This window comes from Nyctibius grandis, chromosome 4 (genome assembly GCF_013368605.1).
Source record: "Nyctibius grandis isolate bNycGra1 chromosome 4, bNycGra1.pri, whole genome shotgun sequence".
In the NCBI taxonomy this organism is placed as follows: Eukaryota; Metazoa; Chordata; class Aves; order Nyctibiiformes; family Nyctibiidae; genus Nyctibius; species Nyctibius grandis.
The window spans coordinates 84,216,750-84,237,012 of record NC_090661.1 but is presented as its reverse complement, the minus strand read 5'-3'; the positions used below and the strand labels follow the sequence as shown (position 1 = coordinate 84,237,012).

Sequence of the window (20,263 nt, the reverse complement as noted above, 5' to 3'; positions counted from 1 at the left end):
AGAAGGATTGGCCTTGTGGTTAAGGCACTGAAATGTGACTTCGGAGACCCCTGCTGTAGCTGATGTAAGTTCCTTCACTTCTGTTGTGCGGTAGTTCCACGGTTTTTGGAACTCAGTTTGGAAATCATTTTTTTTTATATGGAATGTGACTTTGGGATAAGAACTGGTGACTTAGTCCCTTGTTAACTGCAACCCGGACATGTCTGCCTTGGGGGCAATAGCCTCTTGTGTGTCGTTATCACAGTTTTCTGGGCAGCACTTCATTTGATGCTCCACAATCATATTTAAGAGTACAGTGTGTCTAAGCTGTGCAGGCCTGGCTTGGAGTCAGGTGACTATCTTGGGGCTTAGGAGGAAGCCCACAACTGAAGGTACATCTTTTTTGGGAAGACAAGTACACAAATGCACATGCAGTTGCTTACTAGGACTGCATGTGCAGATCCACGAATTGCACATGCAAATGAACAGTTATGCTGTGGCCAATATGTTTGTTTGTTTCTTGGCAGCACCCCTGGATCAATGCTGAACCCCATGTTAACTTGTTTCATTTGGATTGCTGGGAGCGGTGCATCCCTCATTGTCTTCTGAGTTGAGTAACAGTCCAGAAATCAACCTACCCAGCCTTCCTTAGCACTCTGCTTATATACTTCTAGTAACTACGTAGGAATCTGTTTCTACATATGCAGAATGAGTAATGCCGTGACCTTCTTCTGAAGGTGTTTGAGCTCTAGAAATAAGAAACACTCTGTAAGATAATGTATTAATACCATTATTCTTACTAAAGTTATTGTACAGAGTGATAACTAAAAATCAAAAGGTATTACTTTCTACAGAGGAGCTGTAGTTCTGGATGCCTCTGTTCTCGTATAAACTACTGTGGTTCATGTTGTGGTACCAGAAGAAAACCCAAATCACTGTGTCTGCCATTGTACAAGTAACACAAAGTACTATACAACCTGAAGAGCTTATGAGCTATGTCTGTTAAATCTTAAGATTAACTTAATCTTGTTTTGAACATAAACATCAGGATAATAATAAAATCCTCCAGTTTTATATGCCAGTTTTAGTCTCAGATAGGAACTGTTCCTGGAACAACAAGACTGCAAGTGCTTTGCATTCTTTGCAGCAACACTGGTGGTTTCTTCAGCGTTTTAAGATTTCTGCCTTTTTTTTTTTTTTTTGCAGGTGAACATATCCCTTCTTTTCCCCTCCTTTTTGGGTTTCTTCTAGGGAATGTAATTACCCAAGTAGGCACCTCAGTCTTCACTGGCTGATAACTTTAAGGAGTGGGATATACAGAAACTTTGAAGTGAAGTCTACCAAGAGCAGTGTCACTTCTTGCAATGCTAAAGGCCAGGCACTCCAAGTAGGGCAGAGCTTTGAAAAAGGAGAGGAGGTGTACCTGGGTTTATTCTGCTGCTGGAGGAGAGGCCACTGTCTCTGCGAAGTTGAGACCAGGGTGTATAACAGAGTTTGTATAAGAGAGGTGGCAATGGGGTGCACATGGAAAAGAGTAACTTCAAAATGCAGAGCTGCTACTTGATAGACTGGTCAAGCTGCACAGGGGAAACATGGCAGAGATATTTGCATAGAGTGTTAGGTCTCTACAGCATACCTGAAATGGGAAGGAATGTTCAATGTCAGGACTTCGGTACCTGAGTTGCTTCCCTGGTGTGTTCATTCCTAGAAATAATAAGGTGGTTATGTCCCAAGTAGCTCTTCCATCCAACTTAACATAGGAGCTTTTGGGGAAGGAGGGGTTTTCTGTGCTTTGTAAATATGCCAGCACTGATAATGAACTGTATGAGTCTCATCCCAGGAGAAGAAAATCCTTGTGAGATAAGCACAGAGAAATCTGGCAACTGTGGGCTTACCATCTCCTTGCTCTAGGTAGCAGCAGAGCCATTTAAGGGCCAGTTACCCAGAGATGGGTTGGGGATACTTGTATCTGTTTCCAGACTCTAAACAAAGAGGCAGCTTGTTTGTGTGGTGGGCCGGGATCTTACGTTCTTGGCTGAGGCAAGGAAAAATAATAACTATTTTCACCAGAAGTCTCTCTGGGTCTCCAGCATTATCCTACACCCTGGGCGAGTAAAGAGCATTGTGCTCTTCCTCTGTGCATGCCATAATCCCAGCTTCCTCCTGAGGAGGCAATCAAATACTTCACCCTGGAAAGCACGATGACACTTAATTACAGTTTGAGCAAGGCCAGTTATGGTCCTTTGTGGCCTAATTTGCTCCTCCCAGCAAGCTGCCAATGCCAATACCTCAAGGCTGAGCCTGTTGCACACAGCAATGTTTGTTGCTCTTGTTGCTATGCTCCAAAGCCCTCCCCATTCTAGGTGATGGACAAATGCAATCTCCTTTTCCCTGAAACTGCCAAAGGAAGGAGAATAATCTTTTGCAAACCAGCCACTGGTGTTTTTTCTTGAACCACATTCTAGTCTGGTCAGCATTCAAGTGTGGAAATGTGTGGTGCTGTGGTTAAAACAAGGGATGTGAGTCACGAGTCCTGAACTTGTAAATACTTTTTTTTTTTTTTTTTCCCCGAAGCTCCTGCATAGCCTTGGGTAGATGACATGACCTGACAGTGGCTCTCCTCACTTCCTCCACTCTGGGAGCCTCATCCATAAAAGCTGTCAGAAAAGAGGAAGGCAGTAAATCGTGCATCGTGAGTGCAAGTTTGGGTTAAGGTATTTCTCTCAGGTTTGGGTGGGATTTGGTCTGGCGTGACTATACTTTGAGATTGGTAGTGAATATGAAGTATGCCTGATAGACCTTAACTTTGTTTATGCCCCGTGCTATCCTTTTCTGTTCCCTTTGCCACTTCAGCTTTTTTAGGGCTCAGAACCAACAGGCTTTGTTATGGATCTGCACTGTGCGTTACTTCAGCCACAACCTCACCAAGGTCCAAGACATGTGATGTTTTGTGCATTCCTGCAAGATATCTTGTGACTCTGGCCATTCTTCAGGAGATGTCTGTAGCCCATTGCTGCATTTTCCCGCTAAGGCAGGGCTGGAAACAACATGCAGCTCCCTGCTGAATGGAGCGTGATACAAATTATTAGAATAGCCTTGTCTTCAATACTGGGATGGGTTCTCTGTGTTACCTGCTCCATGTCTCCATGTCACTTTCCTTGTGTGCCTAAGCTGGAAAAGTGGTATCAGGCATGTGAGAGCTGGATGGTGGGGATGTGTTCAGCACAAAGTTTACTTTGCTGAAGGGTCGTGGTCCTAGCATAAAAGTCCAGTTTCCCTGACTGAGCTATTCCTCCCTCAGATTCCTCATTATTGACTGCTTTGTCCAGGGGTAAATTGGAAATAGCCCACTTCTCTTCAGTATATTCCTGCACTGGTCTTCAAACTAACCAAATAGACTGCTCCCAGAGGACCCATCCCTGGTTTCAAGCAGTGCCATGCACAATTGAGACTGTGAACTAGGGAGCAGTGTCTGCAGACGTGCGTGTCTTGGTAACCTATCAGTACTTGATTGTATTCAACTCTCAGTATTCTGATTAAAGAAGCTACAGTAGCCTGGGATACTGCAACTATTAATCTTACTGCAAAACAGTTCCTATCTGTATCTTAATTCCCTAGTAGATCTCTACACCATTTTTCACTTTACTATCTTTGTTTTGGCTAAAAACTGCTTCTTTAGATGGTCTGTGAATATTTTTGCATATTAGTGGAATTGGCTGAAGTGGAAAAAATACCTTTGAAATAGTCTCAATATTTTCAATTTTTGTTTTGAAACATCTTTTATGTCCGAAACTCAAAGAAAAGATGTTTTGAATTGAACAACATATGTGTTTCAAGCCCAAGTGAAACTTATTTTGACATTTCTTTTACCTGAAAAATGAAGAGTTTTGGTTCTTGTTGACTTTTGACTTGGCCAGCAAGTGAACCAAAAGATGACTTTTATTGCCGCTGTTACATGCAGTGCATGCCATGGGTGTGTTTGTGAGTTTGCCCTGGCAACCTACCTCCCTCGGCCCCTGGTAGATCCCCCAGATGGGGTTATCACACACTTGATGTCAAAAGAGCAGCTCCTGTGTTCTCTCCTCCCTTCTCCACGCAATAAATCCTACTTTCTCAGCTATTTGGCTCCAGTAGCCAGGGTGTCTGAGGGCATACGCAGCTTCTGAAGGATTTCTTCTCCCAGCCTCTTTACAAAGCAAGGCTGGTCCACCTTTGCTTCTGTGAGAGGGGCTCAGGCATCTCAGCTCTTGCCTGGGTTTTCTGGGCAGCAATGTGGGCCATGCCTCGGCTAAGGCAACAGGTTTTACTCTGTGTCAGTAGCCCAAGGCATTGCTTAGCTGTGTCTCACTGTCACCGTATGCTCTGCTCCCGGCCCATATGCAGCTGTCTTCTTGTTTGTGACTCGGGTGTCAGAATATCTGAAGCAGGGATTAACCTTTAACAAGTGACTGGGGCTTGTGGGTGGTTTAGTGTGGTTGCTAAAAAGTAAGAGAAAATGCACAAAATTTGCTTATAAGAGCGTCTTTGTGGACTGCAGGACAATCGGGGCATCGGGGCCAGCCAACATGGATTCATGAAAGGCAGGTCCTGCTCGACCAACCTGGTCTCCTTCTATGACAAAGTGACCCGCTTAGTAGATGAGGGCAGGGCTGTGGATGTAGTCTATCTAGACTTCAGTAAGGCATTCGACACTGTCTCCCACAGCATCCTCCTAGACAAACTGGCTGCCCGGGGCTTGGATGGGTGGACTCTTAAATGGGTTAAAAACTGGCTGGATGGCCGAGCCCAGAGAGTGATGGTGAATGGGGCAAAGTCCAGCTGGCGGCCGGTCACTAGCGGTGTTCCCCAGGGCTCAGTTCTGGGGCCGGTGCTGTTCAATATCTTTATAGATGATCTAGACGTAGGGATTGAGTGAACCCTCAGTAAATTTGCAGATGACACCAAGCTGGGTGGCAGTGTCAATCTGCTGGAGGGTAGGAAGGCCCTTCAGAGGGATTTGGACAGGTTAGATAGATGGGCCGAGACCAACGGCATGAGGTTCAACAAGAACAAGTGCCAGGTCTTACACTTCGGCCACAACAACCCCATGCAGCTCTACAGGCTGGGGGAAGAGTGGTTAGAAAGCGGCCCGGCGGAAAGAGACCTGGGGGTGCTGATCGACAGCCGGCTAAACATGAGCCAGCAGTGTGCCCAGGTGGCCAAGAAGGCCAATGGCATCCTGGCCTCTATTAGGAACAGTGTAGCCAGCCGGTCTAGGGAAGTGATCGTCCCTCCGTGCTCGGCACTGGTGAGGCCACATCTTGAGTACTGTGTTCAGTTCTGGGCCCCGCACTTCAAGAAAGATGTTGAGGTGTTGGAGCGAGTCCAGAGGAGGGCGACCAAGCTGGTGAAGGGTCTGGAGGGTCTGACCTACGAGGAACGGCTGAGGGAGCTGGGGTTGTTTAGCCTGGAGAAGAGGAGGCTCTGAGGTGACCTTATTGCAGTCTACACCTACCTGAAGGGAGGTTGTAGTGAAGTGGGAGTTGGCCTCTTCTCCCAGGCAACTAGTGATAGGACAAGAGGGCACAGCCTCAAGCTTCGCCAGGGGAGGTTCAGGTTGGACATCAGGAAGAATTTCTTTTCAGAAAGGGTTATTAGACATTGGAATGGGCTGCCCAGGGAGGTGGTGGAGTCACCATCTCTGGATGTGTTTAAGAAAAGACTGGACATGGCACTTAGTGCCATGGTCTAGTTGACAGGGTGGTGTAGGGGCAGCGGTTGGACTCGATGATCCCTGAGGTCTCTTCCAACCTGGTTGGTTCTGTGTGATTCTGTGATCTGCATGTGCCTCAGCTGCTTTTAAATATCCCTGCCCCTTCCTGGGTCAGGACATGTGTCCTGTTTAAAGCTGTGTTACCTCCCACACCTTAAAGGTCAGTTTAATTCCTTTTGCGGTGTGAAGCACATTGGGTGAGCCCAGTAGGTTACACCTCTGAGCAGCACCACCTCACTCATGCTATGCTGTAAACAGTTTGCTGCTGCTGTTTGGATCATCCTTGCGCGTTTGCATTCATCATTTTGTAATTTTTGATTTGAATTTATCTGATGTACCTAAGGCCATTATAGGGTCTTCGCTGTTACAGTATGAGTGACTCAAATCTACAATGCAGTAATTTCCTTCCCCTCCAATAAATCCATCATAGAAGGAAGGAGCAGACGTGATATGAGTTTACTTATAAAGAGGCCAGATAATACACTGGATAAAGAATGGGCTGAACTGATTCTCCTTTTTAAAAGCAACAATAAAGAGAATAATAATTACATTCTCATTGTTGGACACTGCCACTTTACTGGACCTTACTTTTAAAATCCTCCTCTCTTCAGTCAACCCCATTTTCTCTTATCTCTTCATAGTTTTGGATTTTAGGCATCAGTGCTGAGCTGCCAAACAGATCCCCAGAAAATTCTTATTGACAAGAGAGGACTTATTAAACTGGAAGATATTTAAAGAATCAGATTCTTATGCAAACAATTATTTTGTTGATTATATTTAATGTTTTGATTTGAGACCTAATAACTTAAAATGGCTACATACAAAAATTAATTACAAGTTAATAAATTAATTGTTAATGATTAATGCAATAACCACAGTTTAATTAATGATGATTCAAATTTAATTGTTAAATATTATAATTGGAAATTAATTATAAATTACATATTTATTGACCTGAAAGCATGATCAGCCACCAAACTGCTGATATGGGAACCTCTGACATTTTCAATACTTTATTTTTCAACAGGAAAACAATATGAGAGTCCCAAATGTAAGAGCAGGAGTTAGTAAAAGTTACTTGAATATGCCTGAAAACCAGGCAGGCTTAGGTTTTACGTGACAAACTGTTTCAGCGGCTCACTAATTTCTAGCCTGTATGCTGCAGGGTAATCAGTGCAATTCCCAGGAAGTCCATGAAGGTTTTAATGAGCCGTGACATGTTCAGTGCACAGTCAGCATGAAGCAGCGTAGTGTGAGGAAGCTTTTAGCAAAGGCTGATGCGCAAAGAGGAGCGCAGGAGCCAGCTGCTAGTCCTGACACTTGCCCAGGGAACTCGAATAGTGGGAACTCTGTACCACCTCAGTTCAGCTCTTTCTGTATAAAATTATTGTATCCATAATCTACCTCATTCATAAATACATCTGCTAAACAAGTTTCATATACTGTTGCTGTTTTAGGATACTCAGTGTAGCTGTTTCTGCTACAACACTTTTGTCATTTATTAGAGGGCAGGGATTACCCTGTCCTCTAATTTTTCCAAGATTGAACTTTTGCAAAAGTCACTGATCTTAAAGGTGTATATCCCATTGGTTTCTGGGTGTGTGGATCAAATCCTTCACTTAGCTAAAGTGATTCTGACCTTTTGTAGATGCTCGCTTTTGTGGTTTTGTAGGTAGCGTAAAAACCTGAAGCTATGCTTTTGAGTTTAGAGCTCCACTTTTACACTGAACTATTGATAGATATTTAGGAAGTGAAGCTACATGCTGACGAACGACATCCATAGCAAGCTGGCAGAGTCATCCCAGTGACATCCGTAAACAAAACTGGGGAGAAAGGTAATTACTCATTTGAGCCCAAGGAAATTACATTCATTTCAGATTTCAGCATCCTAAATGTAATACTTTTGACTGGGACCTACTTTATTTTTTTAATTTGGTGGTCCTGTGTTTTGGATTGCTATGCTCAAACTTTAAAGGAATAATTTTGTTTCAATACATTCTAAAATGTAAAGGCAAGTACCATATTCTTACAAAGTCAAAGACCAAGAAATTTCACTAAACATTTAAGTGAAGCCAGCTCTTCCTCAGTCAAATACCCATCTCTGCTAGTCAGAATTGCAGCACTGAGACTCCATAAGCAAAACCAAGAGTGAATGAAAACTCAAGCAAAATTTGTAACAAGAAGCATATCTTTTATTAGGTCAACTAATGCAGCTAAAAATAAGAAACAGACATACTTTTGTGTACACAAACACTCTGGCATGCACAGAGATGAAACTGAATTTGATTTTTGTTAAATAAGCACTAATGGCTGCATTAAAATTAACAGAGAAAAGGGACGGCTACTGGCAGCTGGGGTGGATTTTTTAAATACTTTTTGCTGAAGTGCTCTTAGTATCATGGGTGAAGAGACTTGCCCATGGCAGTCTTTGAATTGCCTTGATCCTTTTAACAGTTGTTCCTTTCCATTGAAAACTTGCTGAGTAGTAGCTAAAGATTTTGGGGGAACAAGCACTGGGGAATGATGTACTGAACACTATGATGAAAGTAGCCCAGAAACAATACACAGTGGCTTTCATGAGGTTCCTCCCTCCCTTCCCCCCCTTAAACCACATACAAAAACACATCCTAGGTGGTCGAGGAGGCATTGCCTAGAAGTACAAAGTGCCTGAATTGCACGTGTGTTTGTTACACTGGGATACAAGCGGGAGTTGGGACAAGGGCAGATCCTGCTGCTTCAGTATTTGTACCTTTTGAAAAGCCAATTTGGCAAGCAGCATAACAAGACCCTAACAAGTGGATGGACATATGGGGAGGCAAAATAATTGTGCATTAGGAAGACTGTGCAGATGTGAGCTGAAGTAAGGGCGTAACTCCATATGGTGCATTGCTGACCTCCAGTTAGTGCCTGAATGACAGTATGCGGTGTGGGTCACACCATCTGAGGGTTGCTGTACTGGAAGCAGGGCTGAAACCAGACAGAACTGGATTTACGCAGATCATCTGCTTCCTAGAAAACAATAAAACAGCTACTGACAGCTGTTGTGCCTGAGATCATCATGGTATTACTGCATCTTGCAACTCTGACACCTTCCCTAAAACATTTAGTGTATATCATGCTTCTGGAAAAAAAAATACTGTTACTGCTACTAAAGTGGTGATGGCTCTTAATCCCTGTTAATCCCCTGTGCAGGGAGGGCATAGGTGAGTGTGCAGGATACCTGATTTCTGTCCACGTTCTCTATGGTTTAAAAACCTTTATATGCCTTTGGAGAGGAAATTACTTAATCCTTTCAAATAGAATATTCAAACAGAATATTAAAAATCCTGTGGTTAGCATGTTTATTTGAGAAATATCATGTATTTGTTTATAAACTAACCCCAGAGGGATGTGTGTGTTAGGTAGAATAGCTGTGGCACTCTGTTATTGGGAAAGTGTGGTGAGTGGAGGGCTTAATTATTCAACCTAGAAATCCTTTGATGAAATACACTTGATAAGTCCAAACTATGATTTATGATTTATTATCATTTGTTCCTCCCTTTTCCTTTCAGCTGTTAATCCTAACACTGGCTAATAGTTCGGCCTCATTTTATCAATGGCTGCTTGAAGTGCTCAGGAGGATTTGCTCCAGTATTTACCAGAAGTCTTTGATATATGAGATTGTAGGCTAACACCAATAATCTTTTGTGAGGAAGTGTCACAATACATACATCGATCATCCAAGCCTCTATCTGTCAGACTCTCCCAACCCAACCGTATTTTTCGTGACACAATGCAGCGCATGGCCTTTAAATTACCCATCTGTCTGACAAATCAGTGAGTGTGGCAGAAACTGGCAGCAGTTTGACGTCGCCTATCACTTTAACTGAAGTGAAAGTAATGCAAACAGATTTATGGGATCCCCTTTGATTATAGACTATGAATATATTTGGAATTGATGTTTGGGAGAGAGACACAACAGAGAGGCAGGAAAGGCTTGTAGGCAAAACCAGTAGTGTTGGGTTTGCAGCTTTGCATTTGCTATGAGGGAGATTGTTCTGTTCTTAATTTTTTCCCTCCACGTATGTTGCATCTCAACTGTATAGCTCTGACTTTTTATTTTTTTTTTTGTCCTGAGTGATTATTTGGCTGTTCTAAATTCATAACTTTATAAATATCAAGGCTGAGTTTTCTTAAATGTATTTGCAGTACAGATATCAAATATATCTGTAGTGTTCACTGCATAGCAGTAAATATTGCTGAATTTCCAAGTGTGCTCTGAATACAATAGAGCACAGCAGAATACAAATGGCTGTTGTAAACTGACAAGGATGGCTGCTCGCTGCAGTGCTGGTGAGGACTTGAGTTCTCTGATGGAGTGGAGCAAAGTACTGACTTGTGTTTTTTTGATCCAATGATTTATCTCTGTTGCAGAAGTAACCAAGACCTTGGCTTTTGCCCTCTGATACCTCCATGCAGAGGCTCTGGCCCTGAATAGTATTGCCCTGAACCTGGTTCTTAACCAAATTCTGCTGTAACAAGTCTGCTTTTTTGGAAAGGGGATTTTATCCTACTTATTGAGGCTGTTGTTTAAGTATAGCGGTGAATTTGTGATGGTGAAATCTAGGACAGAACTACTGAGTGTGTTTCACGTACAGGCAACAACATGCCCATTCAAACAACTCGGTTGCAGCTGAGCTCTTGAAGCCCTGAGCCATCCAATCCAAGTAAGTGGTAGGGTGGTACCCTTTGGGTGTTAGTACGTTTGTTGAATCATTTTCTGAGCTCTGTGGAGTTTACACAAGCTTCTCTTGATATTCTGCTTGAATTTCTTCAGAGAAGCCATAGACTTAACTGATTCCCTTCTTTTTAGAGGAGTAGTTTTCATGAATGTAGGTGCAGGCATTGGAAGTTACTTAACAGATAGTTGTGGTTCAACTGTGATGGCTTTTGCCTGGATTCCAGGGGAAATTGTGATTTGTGGGGTTGCCACAGAAATTCAGCCCATTCCCTAAACACCTTCTGAGTTTTCTTATGCCAGGCATCACTGAGCATAGTGACCTGTCGCTGGTGTGGGTTCTTGTATTCCCCTGTTATCACAGCAATTGGTAGCTGTGGGGATCGTGATCTACAGCTGCTTAGCTCTGAGATAAGCTTTTCTAAATCTGGAGTCCTTCTCCTGAATTTTGCTTGGGGGATGTTGGCATAACCTTGAACTGAATTTAGTTTGTTGATTCAGCGTGCAGTCTCTAGACCTCTGGCCATCATCAGTATCGTGGCTCTGTGGGTCTTTCAAAACAATGGAGGTAAGATGCCTTCTGGGACAGATATTTTCTAAACAAACCAAATAGGTTTTTTCCTTTTCTGCCAGCTAGTGTTTGCCTTGAAAAAAGAGAAACAGTTAACATTCTGTCCATGCTAAATCGTAGAGGCCATTTTCATTAGGATGATTGCTACATGGAGCCGGCCTGCTGCACAAAGGAAAGGGTGCTGGCAGATGGAGTTCATCACTGATGGGATGGGTACTTTCCAGCCCACAGTTACTTATTTGGAAACCACATCCCAGCTCCTGTAAATGGGCTGTTGGCAGTGTCACTCCTGCATTTTCAGGCAGTCTTCATCTCCAGCCTTTGTACATGATGATGAGAGGCCTTTCTGACTTCCAGGCACAGGCATCTGCCAAGCTTGTGGCAGCTGGGTTCTTGCATAAGCATCTCCTCCCACCTCCCTAGGTGAGGCGTGGAGACAGTGATGCCAAGTGTTGTACCTCCTCTCACAAGGTTGTGTCTGCAGCATTTCATGAGGCCTCTGCAGAAATAGTGGGGCAGTTTGTAACAAAACATAGGGGTCGTGGGGAGGAACAAGTACAGCAGACAGCAGAGATCTTGGTGTCTGACTGAGGTTGCCATGTAAGTTTTGAAGTGCCCAGGAGCCTCTGGCTGCTCCCCATAGGAAAGGCTATAGATGGTCTTTGGGGTCTTTCTGTCTCTCTTCCTATCTGGAACTTGGATAGTCAGAACCTATGCAAAACTTTGGCTAAAGGAAGCCCTGACATACTTGCATTTAGCTCCTAGTAGACTAGGACATCCCCAGTGCTTGCTTTTTTTTCAAACCTAAGCTACTTCTGGTTTTAAAATCTCCATCCACGGTTCTCCCATCAGGTCCTGCCTGCCTGCATCCCACATCCATTTTGAAAACACACTCATTGGAGAGCCCTTTGTGCAAGTCCCACACCTTGTTGGTGTTTGTGAGGGAAATCATACACATTTGGAACACAGAAGATAGGTGTAGTATCTATCTCAGTGTAGTGTTCAAAGCATGGACACCAGCTAGGCTAGCATCACGGTGAAAAGGAAAGCTACAGATGATGTCTTTGCTAAGGTTGTTCCTCTGGTGTAATACTGTCTCTGCTATGGGTTTTTTTCAAGCACAGCTTTGTCAGTCAGGGATCTCACCAAGGACGGCATGACTTTGGTGGAGCTGTGGCTTTAAGCATGTTCTGCATAGCTCTAGTAGCAGAGCAGAGGGCACATGTGAGCAAAGTCACACTGGAGTCCCTTTTGGTTTAAACCAGTCCTAGGCTATTGTGTATAGGCAGGAGCTCTGAAAGCCAAGGAAAGCATTGGTTTCTAGTGGTGACCTTCAGTACAGCATGGTCTGAATGTCATGCCTAGGACCCAGTGAATGATACTGGCTGAAAATCTCTAAATGTAGCCTGGCCCCTCTGCTTATAGTCCCTTTGGCTAGCTGCTGCTGAGTCAAAACACATGCTTTTTATGAATAATGAATTTTTCTTTACCTCTAGGGAAGATGCATAAACTTCACTCGGGTGAAATCAGATGGAACCTCTGCCCCTTCCATCCCACCGCCAAAGCTACCACGGCGTGATGATGTTCCTCTCAACAATGCTCCAAGGAATCCTTCTCCTCCCGTGTCTCTGCAGCCCCCTTCGAGGCAGCCACCTCCTGGACCACCCCCATCCCGAGCCCCTCCTGGACCTCCTCCTTCGCGTCCACCCCCGCAGCCCATGGCTTAGAGTGCAGCAAAACCCTGATTGACAAAACATGTCTCTTTGCTGAACACAGCATATTTATTGAGTACTGGTTTACAGTTAAAGATATCAGAATTTGTTGCTGGTCAGCAAAAAAAAGAAGAAAGAAAAAAAAAGAAAAATTGCCAAGTGTCAATTTTAGTGTATGAATATATTTATACCACACGTGCTGAGTAAACATTCAGTGGATAGATTCAGAGCTATGGGGTATAGAAACAAACCAAAATGATCATCTAGATACAGTAGCAGCTTTTGTATGTATACATTTGAAGATCTATTTACCTATGACATTTGTCTGACTTGGTATGTCAGATCATTCATTAATAACTTTAGCCAGTACACATGGATCAGTTGTTTTGATAGCTGCCACCTGCAAGTTGGTTAAACATAGTTCATTGAGGAATTTGCTTTTTTTTCCCTAACAGTACTGCATCCAGATGTTAATGTGGAACAATAATTGCAAAAATAACTTTCTGCCTTTGGTTCTGCAGGTGGGATTTCCATGAAAGTTTATAAGGCGGCTATAACAATAATGAGGTAAGATGAGACTATGTGCCAATAATCTAGCAACAGTAATTAGCATAGAAGAGAGGTATCCTTTTCTCCTGAGAAGATCAGTTTTGAGCCTGCCATCTCTGCATATGTTAGACTTGGTTGCATAGGATAGCCACTGAAGGCCAGATACTGGTTCTAGAAATCCAAACCTTGAACAAGACGTGGGTTCAGATTTGTCCAAAGTTCAGAGGAATTTTGAGAAAAACGTTTTGGCTTTTTTTTTTTTTGGCTAAACGTGTTTAGTTTTCATTTACAGAACACATGGTCTAAAATGGAGCAAATATACAAGCAATTTGAGCATGAATGCTGTAATATGCAAACAGCGTGTTATTTATATCAGCAGCATTGAGGGACTGATTCCATTGCTATTTAATTAGATAAATTTCCTTTTGATCTTACTGTCAAGCAGAACTAGATCCTGTGATCTAGTGATCATGTGATTCAAACATGAATTCTTCTATGAGTAGCTATTTCTTTAGATATCCCAGATCCCACTAATACATAACCTTGCAGTCTACCTGTGGTTGAGAGGTGTGGCGTGATGTGTCAGTATGAGCTTTTATCGCTGTTTTACATAATGTTTGGCTAGTGGATTTCCCAAACATTGTGACTCCTCGCCCATGACCTCAATTCTGTGTGTCATCAGAAAGTGATGTAAGCACCCACAAAGATGTGGGAATTTGTGACGCGGGACTGTGGGACAGCCCATAAATAGTGTTCACTAAGCAATACCTGAGTGGGTTGTGCCCAGATCATTCCCTAGTGAATCAAAATAACACCTGAGCTTGCTTTTTCTTCACCACTACCTATCATATCTTATTGGAGAGGGTGGCTGCAAATCCCTATGCTGGTTTGCTTTGGCACTGGCTGTGTTATTAGGATAGTTGTAGAAATAATGTTTATGTTGCATTATGACACAGCATATACCTATCTCTCCATCTGTTTATAGGTGTGGGTGTGTAGCACATCACAGTAGTTATTGGCACGTAAGTCCAAATAAAACACTTAACTCTATCGTGCAGTTACTCCAGATTTAAGGCCTCTTCATGCAGTTGTTACAGGCATATAAAGTTGCACTGGTACAAATAGAAATCAGGCTTAGTATTTCCAGTGGAAATCCCACTTGCAGAATACCGTACCAAGCTCTCATCAGTTATGCTGATCACTGTGACATGCCATGTGTATACAGCTGAGGCTGTCAAAGATAAACTCAGAAGAACCACAGAGCCTCTTTCTCCTCTTGCACTGCTCTGCTCTCTTGAGTTATGCTCTTACCTCATGTATATTGGTGCAGGTAGTGGAATCACACTCGTGGGTGCCAGCTGGCCTTGGAGCTGTTCCTAATTTAGGCTTGAGCCGGCAAAGCACTTCTGCATGCATTAAAATGTCCTGCAGGTCAAGAGAAACATCCTTATGCCCAAGTACTTTGCTGACCCATGACTTCATTGTGATAAGAAAGGAGAACTGGGATGTACTCAACCCTATCCTCATTCTTTTTAGTCACTTGAATAGGGTCTGCATAATTTGATCCGTAAGAATGATTTCTGTTTGGAGGAGAGAGAACTGTGTGTGTGTGTGTGCGCGTCTGTGTGCTGTGTGTGGGAACTGTGTAGGTTTTTGTTTGGTTTCTCTTCCTTTACAAAAATTGCTCAGAGTGTGTCACTCCTATGAATGGAAAGGCCTTTTGCAGCCGGTGCGACACACAGTCATCGCTTACGTATCTCCGTTTCTTTCAGTTGAAAGGTGAAACCAAAACGTGCAGTTTTCCACTGCAGTTCTGGTGAAGCTCCACTTTTGACACCAGTGAAAGGAACTGGATGACTGCAGTGAGGGCCTAGGGACCTGGATGTGGGGGAAGGTGCTTTACAAGCAGAGATAATCGGCTGACATTATTTTGGTCATATGGAAGGCTACGTGAAATAAACTTGCTGGGTCTAAGACCAGTTGTAATGTGTACATGCAGTTGAACCTAACAGCCTCTCGTGTTGGCTGTCTAAGAATAATTCGCCACCAAATGCTAACCAGGAATTGAAATGACAGAGGGTAATAAAACTGATTCCGCTGCCAGGACAAAACATGGTGTTTGAGGTTTAGCCACTTGTGGGAGTGGGGCAGACCACTGCTCTGTAGATGCCAAGTCTCTTATCAGCAGGCAGTGATGAGATTGAAACAATGGTGGAGCTCACAAATGATGTAATAATAAAAGGGAAAACTTGCTTACAGAATTAGTGTCTGCTAATAAAGTTGAACTGATGGGTCAGGAGTAAACTTTAGCTAATGAAAAAGCCTGGGACCCAGATTTTTTTATTGTCTTGCACCTGTACAGATCTTGAGAGGGGTCAGTAGAGTTGTTGCAGATTTGCATTGATACTAATGTTGGTAGAATTTGACTCACTTCCAGTGAGAATGGAGGTGTTGGCTTAGGGAGGGCTTCTCACAATCACACATCCAACATGCCTATTGTTTGCAGTTGAGGGGAATATTGCTCTTTGCTGGAATAGCCAGTCTTGTGGAGATAACAGATACTAATAATTTCTGCGTAACTTGCAAGTGCAGTGAGGATAGGAGTGGTTTGGACTTCCAGTTGATTGGATCCATATATGATAAAGCAGGAAGCACCACGAATTTCAGAATTAGATTCAGCTTAAATTGAGTTTCCAGCATTTTCATTATATAAAATTAAGCATTTGGTGTGTAACTCAAGTTTTGGCTGCAGCTTCCGTGACGGGAGCACTGGAGGTTTAGTTTGTCAGTAAAGTGGGAAGAAGAGAAAGTGAACCTAAACTGAATTGCCTTTGCAAAGGTGGGGCAGTGAATATGCTGCACTTGTCTACAGAAAGGCCTTTTGGTTTTGTAGAGATGTACCCATTTGCAGTGATCTCACGTACTATAGCAATGCAGTAGGAGAAACTGGTTGCTATTTTACCATCTGTTGAGCTTGATCCTTACCTGGTGTAAATCAACATAGGCCAGCTGACAAGGCAGTAATACTGGTGTCGATCAGCTGAGAGCTGGCTCAAAATAAATGGACAAAATCCCTCTAACTGGCTTGATATTTCAATGTTTGTTTCTGTGTGCTTGTATGTCAGTTGTGATTACAGTAGTTGCACTGCTAAGAAATGTTCTCATGTGGGATGATTCCCCTGTATTTTCCAGCATACAGCATCATTTGAAACTTGCAAAAAATGAGTATCTAATGCTTCCCCAAACTCAAGAGAAAAATGTGGATTCAGGGGACCTTTGGCTCACACTTAGCACAGATGTGAAATGACACAAGGTGCAAAGCAGCAGGGAGGGAAACCCCATGTGTTTAAAGCTGATACAGAACCACATTGATCAAAGAATATTTATGGCCATCTTTCAACCTCAGTGCATGTATTGCCATCTGCAATGGGAGTAGCCTGCAGGCAGTAGCCTGCAGAGCAGACGGTCCTAAATGTAAAAAGGAAAAAAAAGAAAGGAAAAGAATCAGCTCCTCATCTGAATGAGCAAGCATGACAATGAATGACATTATTTCATGAACTGTACCAGTTCAAATGTATGTGCACCTGGTGCTCCTAATGCTTTTTGTTGGTCTTTAGACAACGTGATCAGTAATATGCTTTTTCTCTCTTTAATAATTTGCTGGTTTTATTGTTGTTGTTTTGTTTTGTTTTTTAAAAAAACACATTTCACTGAGAAAACAGCCCTGCTTCTGTAAATATAGAGTTTAATTTGGAGGAGACAGCACACTTCTGGATGTTACTGCTGGACAGTTATTTATTAAAAGGGGCTTAAGGTGAACAAATACAGGTGGCTCAGGATACATGCATGCAAGTGTGATAATGCAGTATAGCATTTTCAGTTCTCTGTAGTTTTGGGGGAAGGGGAATTTTTGGGTCATCCTAGTTTGTTTAGAAGTTTGTTACTGATCTGATACTTTTGAATAATGCAATAGAGATTCCTAACATATAACAGTGCTTGAACAGATGTGTAGATTGTGATAGATTTTTTCATTTGGGGGGTGGGGAGGGCTAGTGAAGGAGAAATATTTTAGGTTTTAAGGGGAAAAAAATGTACTGTACTAAACTTTTTTTAGAAAAAAATGTGTTTTCAGAGACAGTGGGGATGTGGGCTGATAGACAGCCGGGGCATGGAGATGAGGGACAGAGGAAGCAGCTGGATTTTTGAGGGACAGAGAAATTTTACATGGGGGTGTGGGTTTGTTACTGGTACATGTGGTACAAATTTCTGTAACTGACGTGCTGCTTCCATGTTATAATCATATAACCTTTATGCATTTTATGCGCCTGCTCCGTTTTTCTGAGAAAACCTTGCAAATATAATGCCTGCATGCAAATGTGGGAGATGTAGCTAAAGTCTTATAATCCAACATAATGTAGCCTTAATGGATTCAAAATCAACAATAAAAGTGCTTACTGGTTAAACACTACAGAGAATTTCGTTGCAGGGTCTTTTTAAGAGGGGATAAGCTTGTCAGTACCTGGTTTCTAATCAGCTCAACCATCTAATGGTCAGGAGGAGAACGTGGGGTTGGGCTGTCAGAATTCCCATCCCCAAGATTCATTATCTGACTAGAGACAAGGGTATGTTCTGTGCCTCAGTTTCCTGTTTCTAGCCTGAGAATTTCAATCTTTGCCTAATTCAAAGGTAAGGCATCGTTTGTTTGAAGTCCTTTTAGATCTCAGGTGGCAGGATAGAAATGCTGAGTAAATTCCACTGGAGTCAGTGTTCAAACATGGATTGACACATGGGGCAGGATCTGAACTTATTGCTGCTATCTTGAAGAGAAATCCTCTAACACATAGAAACAACAAAGAAAAAGCCATGCAAGATAAGATGCTAGAGCTCAAGACTTTAGCAAAGAGAAATTCTATGGCAAATCCTACACCTATGAAAACACTGGAGTCACCAGGCTCTAACCAAGGTCTGTACTCAAACACAGCTACTGATTTTTAGGAGTCTTGCCTGAAGGGCACAGGACTGAATCATAACACCCCTTCTCCCTCACTGTCTCCGAAGCTAGTTTTTTCTTCCCTCCCTTCTGCTAATGCTTCCTCTGTATCTCTCAAGCTCCATTGAGGACTGGAGGGAGGCTTCTGGAAACCTAAGACAGGCAAGAAGGTCAACAGGGGTAGGCCACAAAAATCTCCAACCCCAGCAGGCTGCAATTATGGGTAATCAAGGCTGCTGCAAAGCTGCTGAGCTGTGCTATGCACTCAGTCTGCCCAGCATGGCAGCCACAGCCCTGTGTGCTATGGGCTGGAAAGGAAGCTGGTCCTTGCACACACGCAGCCCCCTGAGCCCATGTGAGTCTCATCTACAAAAATGGTGGGTACTGATTTTTGGAGGTCTGGTAGCAGCATTAAGTCATTGTGGCAAAGCAGGTGGGAGCTGTGTGGTGGCTGAGCTGGGCACCCCCCTGCCCCTGGCAACTCCCAACTGGCTGTGTTGCTAATGGGAGCCAAAATCCTTTGCCTGGAGCTGTGCTCCTCCCTCGTGGAGTCTGGGGCTCTGACAAAGAGCTCTGCTCCCCAAGCTGGCAGGACAATACTCACCCAGAATGGTTTTGTGGCCTTCGTTCTTTTTTGTTCTGCCATCTGCTTCTTGGGCGAAAGGCAGGCTTAGGCTCTCGAAAGAGATCAGATAAACAAAAGTGGTCCTGGACCAAAGGCTCTGGGCAGTTTTGCTTGGCATTAACAAAAACCTGACCCTGGCTGCAGCTGTGGCTGGTTAGGTTTTTGCATGCCTGAGACAACAAAATTCAGATTTGACCTGAACTTCCCCAGAGACTGGGAATGTGCAGATCCAGGGCTTTGGTTACGGATTTGTCTATAAATAGCCTCTAATGCTGATTTAGCATCTTTCATCAAACGTACTTCACAGTCTCAGGAGTGGCGTTTACATGTGAACATACACTAGCATACCCTATTTGGCTGCATGGAAGTCAGCAGCAAGAATTTTACTGGCTTCAGCAATCCGAGCCAGGAACTGAAAAAATGCCCTTTTGCCCCTGTACTCCCATTCCTTAAGAAACCACAGGCCGATCATGTTGTCCATGCTGGAAGTTCTCTGATCTTCATTCTGTGAACACGCTTTTCCCTTTGGGTTAGGACTTACCTCAAGCTTCATCAGTTTCTGCAGCAAAGTTCCCCACTCCCTGTACATTGAGGACCCCCCCTTTTGCCTGCAAGGGAGGGTATGCTGGAAGTTTTCTAGCAAGGTATTACTCTGATTTCTGACTGCAGCTCAAGAGAGCTGTGAGACAATGCGATGAGATGAAAGAGTACCCTTAAAGAAAGGGAACATCCTGCTGAAAGGTTTTGCCTGTGACATAAATTGAGAAATGTTTCCTTTTAAGCTTTCAGAGATGCAGGATTATTGTGCATGGATAAATACTTCACTGAAGGTCCTTAGCTAACCCCCAACTGTGTCTCTGCCACAGAGTTCACTGAAGCGAGCTCTCCTCATGCCAGTCTATCGCTGCCATGTAGCCACAGAGTTGCCCTTTGTCCATGCTGGTGTCCTCCTGCATCCTGCTGAGCCTCTGGGCCATGATTCTTGGGTGCAGGCTGTCTATTTCTTCATGATAGAAATAGGGGCCCTGCAGAAATGTCCTAGGTCCTGTAACCCAGAACACCTCACACTGGAGGTATACACTTTTCCCTCTGATGGCAGAGGGATATGGATTTAGAGCATGAGTCTTCCTGGAGGGCACAGGGGAACATAGCAGTAAAGACATATCCACATGTAACAAACATGCATGCATTTGACACAGGGTCCTAAATTCAGCAACTCTTTCCTTATTGATAATGGCTCATGCACTGTTAAAGTAAAATACTAAGTGCCCTCAAATGTTTTCTAGTCTCCATTTTTTCAGTATGTAGGAAGATGTTTTGAGCTGAAAACAGGAGTCCCAAGATTCCCTTCATCATCAAAGGCATATT

General features: G+C 43.4%; 1 protein-coding gene across 1 annotated transcript in view; it reads left to right on the top strand.

Annotated features, from left to right (window-relative positions):
- Window positions 1–17,722, top strand: part of ANTXRL (ANTXR like) — a 64,313-nt gene extending 46,591 nt beyond the window's left edge. Inside the window, exon 18 of the mRNA XM_068399355.1 lies at window positions 12,516–17,722. Coding sequence (XP_068255456.1) covers window positions 12,516–12,746 — 231 coding nt within the window. The 3' untranslated portion in view covers window positions 12,747–17,722. The remainder of the gene's footprint in view (window positions 1–12,515) is intronic.
- The last annotated feature ends 2,541 nt before the right edge of the window (window positions 17,723–20,263 follow it).